Source organism: Rhodnius prolixus, unplaced genomic scaffold (assembly GCF_049639745.1).
Source record: "Rhodnius prolixus isolate KJV_2025 unplaced genomic scaffold, Rpr scaffold_6, whole genome shotgun sequence".
NCBI lineage: Eukaryota > Metazoa > Arthropoda > Insecta > Hemiptera > Reduviidae > Rhodnius > Rhodnius prolixus.
Genome location: NW_027411634.1, coordinates 9,185,366 through 9,191,642, shown reverse-complemented (window position 1 = coordinate 9,191,642; position 6,277 = coordinate 9,185,366). Strand labels below are relative to the sequence as shown.

Below are 6,277 nucleotides of genomic sequence, written 5' to 3'. Positions count from 1 at the left end.
TTCATATTATATTAGACCAGATTTTCATTAATTTTGGAAAAGAAACTACAAGGATAGGCTTTAATTGTATTTGTACTTTTGGTGGCCATGGCAGTTAGGCGTGCATAATATTGCCAGCTGTAGGTGTAGTAGGTTAGATTGTGTAGACTTTGTGTAGTGCTTGCACATGAGTACGAGCGCGCGTTTGTTCGTCAGGGTCAAGTAGCGTTTGTAAATGGATAGGGTTAAGGTACGTTGATGAATACATCAAATTGTGAGATTTTGTTGAATTCTAGTTTAAGATTTCTATTGTGTTTTGTATGTCAACTATTTACTTGCTCCAATATTGCACACAAATATAGTTAACAAGCAGTGAGGTTGATTTTTACTAACTAATTTCTAGCGTGCACATTTTGCCTTAAAATGTGTTTCATAAAAGTGTAATAATTATTTTTTAACTATTCTACGGGTAACTTAGTCTAGCTTATGGCTTCACATTTAGAAGTTGTTCAAAGGTAGGTATGAATGAATCACTTTATTCTTATTATTTAGTTGTAGTATTGGTTAGGCCAAGATGTATTTACAATGATGCTATCCTATTTAGCAATGACAATTTTCTATTTTTGTGTCTCTGCATGTTTTCGTTTTGCAATTAAATAATCTCATCAAAATCTACTAGTTAAATTTTAGTTCTAATTAGTACTCACATACTAATATTTTGTAAAATTATTTTTCAGAGATGTTGCGTGATGGTTTTGAATAAGAAAAAAGCACTTCAATTCCGTAAAAGCAGGGTGAGGAAAAAAAACCAATAATGTCAAAAAAAGTATTTTACTTTTATAACCCTGATGTGGGTAATTTTCATTATGGACCTGGTCATCCCATGAAACCTCATCGTCTATCAGTTATACACAGTCTTGTATTGAATTATAATTTGCATAAAAAAATGCAAATTTACCGTCCTTATAGAGCAAGTGCTCATGATATGTGCAGGTACGAAATTTAATATTTCATATGAATTTACCTATAGTAAAAGTGCGCGTCTTTTTCTATAGTCGAAGGAGAATAGTATATTGCCGGCCCCAGAAGTGTGAATTTGTTTCTTTGATTTTACCTCTGGGAGAATAATTCTACTTCAATTTGATTATTTTTTAATTCATTCAACTTTATAATTTTCAGATTTCACTCAGATGAATATATTGAATTTTTACAAAGAGTTACACCACAGAATATACAAGGATACACTAAGTATTTGAGTCATTTCAATGTTGGTGATGATTGTCCAGTATTCGAAGGATTGTTTGATTTTTGTTCAATGTATACTGGTGCATCGTTAGAAGGAGCAACTAAATTGAACCATAAATGCTGTGATATCGCAATTAACTGGTCTGGTGGCCTTCATCATGCAAAAAAATTTGAGGCCTCTGGATTTTGTTATGTTAATGATATTGTCATTGCCATATTAGAACTTCTAAAATATTACGCAAGGGTAATTACTTCTTAATCAATTGCATATATAAATGTTACATATTGCTATAAAGATAAAGAGTTTTACTCTTTTTATTTAAAATTTTTGCTATTATGCGCTTGTACGTTGGTATAACTAAGATTCAGTAGGCTAATAATTGGGCCCGTTATTTTATGCAGTTTTCTAAATTGGATTAAGCAATTTTTAAGAATTGAATGCTTTTGCAGGTGCTTTATATTGATATTGATGTACATCATGGAGACGGTGTGCAGGAAGCATTTTATTTAACTGACAGAGTGATGACTGTTTCTTTTCACAAATATGGAAGTTATTTTTTTCCAGGAACAGGAGACATGTATGAAATAGGAGCAGATTCTGGAAGGTAATTTTATTTATTCATACAATCTCCAGTGTTTCAGTAAATATTGTCATAACGCTTTAAATTTATTTTCTGTTTTAGATATTATTCAGTAAATGTACCTTTAAAAGAAGGAATTGATGATCAGAGTTATTTCCAAGTATTTAAACCAGTCATTCAATATGTAATGGAATTTTTCCAACCTACAGCTATAGTATTACAGTGTGGAGCTGATTCTTTAGACAATGACCGGCTAGGTTGTTTTAGTCTTAGTACTAAAGGACACGGAGAATGTGTGAAATTTGTACGAGATTTAAATGTACCGCTGTTGGCAGTCGGCGGAGGAGGTTATACTCTAAGAAATGTGGCAAGATGTTGGACTTATGAGACATCCTTATTAGTCAACGAGCCAATAAGTTCAGAACTTCCGTACACTGAATATCTTGAATATTTCGCACCGGATTTCCAGTTACATCCAGAGGTTTGTTTTTATTATGATCTGGTTAACAAATGTTTTCATTCATTTTAACAATCACCATTTTACCCCTTTAAATTTTTTATATTTGGAATAATTTCAGGTAATAACTCGACAAGAAAATGCCAACAGTAAACAGTATTTGGAGGTAATCACAAGACATGTATATGATAATTTGAAAATGATTGAACATTCGCCTTCAGTCCAGATGCAAGATGTGCCAGGTGATTTAATAGCAGATTCTGAAGATCGTGCAGCAGCGATGGATGACGCAGCAGATCCAGATGTTAGAATAACCCAAGCAGATGAAGACCGTAAAGTTGAACCACCAAATGAATTTTATAATGGCGACGAGGATCAAGATCGCCCGGAAACTGATCAGTCATTACCCTGACAAGTTCTTTTCTTTTTTAAATTGAGGAGCGCTAAATTTGAATTTCTGATTCCATTATTTATAAATTTATGTTAATTTAAGAAATGGTTATACCTCGAAATGAAACAACTAATTTCAGTTTTAAATTGTTAGAAATTTCAACTGAAGTTTACCAAATGAAAATTATTTTGGTTTTGACTGCATCTATTCCTCTGCACTCGGTTTGCTTAGAAAATGTTTGTCTCGTACTGCTGCGTCGAGTATTCGTACGCCTTAATGCCATTAGGGGTGAGGTTTGTTATTAGGGGTGTATAAGTTATTCAGATTTCATTCTGCATGGTCACAACTGTAGTAAGGGGTTGTCGATGTAATCAATACATATGAAGTAAGAAATTCTCGTTTACTGCAGATGAACATTATTATGGCGCAGTCTTGCATCATAAGAACTGGCTATACGTGTTACGTCTTAATTCTATTTAGTGTAATATATTTTCCATTTGCACCTCAGTGGTAGGCCGTAAGCAAGCCTGAGAATTCGGTTTTGATCTTCTGTAAATTTAAATCAATTTAAGTATATAGGCGATTTAGCTTTACTATCAACTTTCGTACAAACTTTGTTGTTTGCTTCGCGTGGAATAGTTATCAATATGATATTTTGAAACAGCAAATAAACCTTCTTTTTTTTTAGGATACTAAAACTGGAAATATTTGTTTGTGCAATTTTAATATACGTTTTCCACGCGGTAATTCAGACTCTTTATTACTGTCAAAAATTCCAAAATTGTAGAAAGCATTTGAATATTATTTTTAGAGAAAGTAATAATGCTCCGGACTCTCAAGGGTGTTTCCGGGATCTAGTAGAGTTAGATACCTATAGATTTTCTCATCGTGGGAACTACTAATGCATATACTCTGGTTGTATCTAGAGTTGGGTTTCATGTAAGTAGCCCACAATTCGCTGGAGATAGGCTAGATCGTAATATACTGTGAAGAAATTCTAAAAATTCCAAATCTTAAAACACTTGGCATACTGTGTTTTGGGGTCTAGAAACCATTATTTTTTAAATAAGGTATTTTTTTTTTTTAAGGATGCCCACAAATGATTTTGAGATTCAACTTTTAATATTCTTAAACATTTAAAACTGTTATAATGGAATTAGAAACATTTCTAGCAACTGTTTTTTAATTTATTTTATTTTTACAACAAACAGTTATAATAATTTTAAAGTCTGATACTGTACCTTATTTAATTTTTAATTATAAAGATAGTAAACTAAATGGTTGTAAATTTGGTAAATATTAGTTATTTTTTACAATTATTTTGTACATACAATTAGCTGTTAAGAATTTAAAGTAATTTCTTTATCGAATTTTTTTAAATAAGGCCTCCAAACATTAATTTACTGTGTATAGAGTTAGGTCCCTAGTAGTAGAAAGTTTTGAGATCACATCTCCACATATTATGTTTTAGATTTTCTAGGTAAAGAAGCAATGACGAAATCCCCTTTTCCCCACTGCTGGACCAGAGTTGCCATTATCAACCTCTCCCATTTCATATTCTCCTTCAGGGTTTTTGTTCAGGTGATGAAAATTGTTTTTCAGGAGTTAAAGGTTCGTCTAAGGCTTCTTGGAAAGATTTAATGAGGTCTTTCTCTTGGCTCTCTATTAACGGAGACGCAATCATTTTCTTCGTAGACCGGATCAACGGACATAAGTTACAGGACTAGTATCTCGGACGGTAGGAACCCATTTATCGTTTGATGATGGACGTCTTTTCAATAATGTATCTTTTTCCTCCGTCTCGATGATTGTGATTGTACACCTCTCTCACTGTTCCTTCATTTTTAGTTCTTTTATTTTCAAGATCGACCTTCTCTTCTTTTCTCTTTAACCGATACAAACCTCTATCTTTATTTTGTTACCTCTTTTTTCTTCAGTTTTGAATAAATTATGGTGGCTTACAATTCGATGACTCTTCGATGAATTTTCTGTTTTAAGCCTACAATTCGCTGGAGGTAGGCTAGATCATAGGCCTGATATGATTGAAAAGAAATAATACTAGACACAAAATTTCTCAGACATTTGTTTTTTTACTTATTATTTCTTTTTTTCTGGATAAAAGAGGCACTTCTTTTGAATGGATTAGGTACTAGGGTCATTAGGAAATGAGGCTTCAGTGTAATCATTTCGAGTGACTGGTTGGGTTCAATTACAAACGCTTTATTTATTTCCATGTCCATGCTGGTTCTTCCAGTTCCTTCAATGGCCTCATTTACTTGTAGAATCTCCTCAGGACTTGTGGATATGTAAGTTAACATTGAGTAAACCAACTGAATCTACAATTAGCATAAACATTCACAAAATTAGGAAATGACAAAAGTTAAAAGTGGCGAAATAGACTTACCTACCTTTTGCAAACCTCCTCATCACTCGCAATGCTCGAAATACTGGCCATGAGACAATAATTGTTCCACAATGGATTTTTGCAGGAACTCTTTCTAATTAACAGCTATTCTTCCACTCCTATTGGCGCCTATTTTCGCATTATTTTCTCTTTTTGAACTCCTATTTTGCAAAGTCTAATATCCATGTGTCCACTATTGGCGTACTGTCTACTACTAGGGTAATAGCCCTAATTTTTTTTTTTTTTTTAATCTGGAAATTATGGTCATCTTGATATTTGTAAACTGTGACTTTTTTATAATAACAATTTTAATTAAGTCGAACCTGCAAAAAGATTTTTTAAAAAAATTCTATTGTTCTTCGGAAAATTAGACAATAATAAATTCTTACTTACATGCAATTTTAATATCAGAGATGACATCGAAAGAATAACAGAATTGATATAAGATGATGTGGGTGCAATGGTAATTAATGTATGAAATCTTTGTAATAGGATGTATGATGCGAATTGTAAATAAGTATGTGTGAAGTTCATCATAAATATCAAATAAAAAATGAGATAATACAATAATTTACATTTAACTGTGTATTCAATCAATTTCATTCCAAGTAAGATATCAGAGGCGATTATTATTCTTCCTTAGAAAAAAAACTAAGGCCCTCTGTGCTCTCACAGCTACCCGCAGTAACAGAGGATGAGTCTAACGAAACAAAATGCACTCTTGAGTCACCGCCTTACACCCCTAAGAATCTACCATTTAATGAATAGATGTTTTCTCTTCAAAAATTTTAATAAAAGTGTCTGGTAAAAGCATCATATATATATAAATGTATTCTCCACTTAAAATGCCTAGGAAAGGATCCAACCATTAGTCTGAAGAGATATCTGTGACAGGGACAGGTATCATTTTTACAATCCTCCATTCCCAACATAGACTGTCAGCAACCCACGTCTTATCGAAAAGAATGAATACTGATAATTCCAAGAAGCTAGTCAGTTTTGTATTCAAGGCATAAAACCGGTTGGGGACTAATAGAGTATTGATAGACGCCTAATCCTCAATTAACTAATAAACTTGTATTTCAAGAAAACAGAAACTTTAACATTCCTATATTTTCAGGTTCCAAAATTAAGTAATGATTAACTATTTAGTATTGGGTGTTACCAAAAAACGTGTGTTTAATTTTTTCTACCGCTCAACGTCAACGTCGCGTTGATTG

The 6,277-nt window shown here is 32.7% G+C and overlaps 1 protein-coding gene across 2 annotated transcripts; it reads left to right on the top strand.

The window, feature by feature from the left end:
* Positions 1–98: 98 nt before the first annotated feature.
* On the top strand, positions 99–5,638 carry HDAC3 (histone deacetylase 3). Of its 2 annotated transcripts, none has more exons than XM_074140862.1 (6): positions 99–229; positions 717–972; positions 1,159–1,468; positions 1,675–1,829; positions 1,908–2,286; positions 2,384–5,638. In XM_074140862.1, the coding sequence occupies exons 2-6, from the start codon at positions 794–796 to the stop codon at positions 2,672–2,674; spliced, it is 1,314 nt and encodes a 437-aa protein (XP_073996963.1). In that variant the 5' UTR covers positions 99–229; positions 717–793; the 3' UTR covers positions 2,675–5,638. The 2 variants fall into 2 exon arrangements, with proteins under 2 accessions (XP_073996963.1, XP_073996965.1); XM_074140864.1 differs by having other exon boundaries at positions 138–494.
* The last annotated feature ends 639 nt before the right edge of the window (positions 5,639–6,277 follow it).

What these genes read in the sequence shown, in the direction of transcription:
- HDAC3 (XM_074140862.1), top strand. Translation starts at nt 794, where the DNA reads ATGTCAAAAAAAGTATTTTACTTTTATAACCCTGATGTGGGTAATTTT. An exon ending in TTCTAAAATATTACGCAAGG is followed by an intron (nt 1,469 to 1,674) that starts GTAATTACTTCT and finishes ATGCTTTTGCAG; the next exon opens with GTGCTTTATATTGATATTGA. An exon ending in ATAGGAGCAGATTCTGGAAG is followed by an intron (nt 1,830 to 1,907) that starts GTAATTTTATTT and finishes TTTCTGTTTTAG; the next exon opens with ATATTATTCAGTAAATGTAC.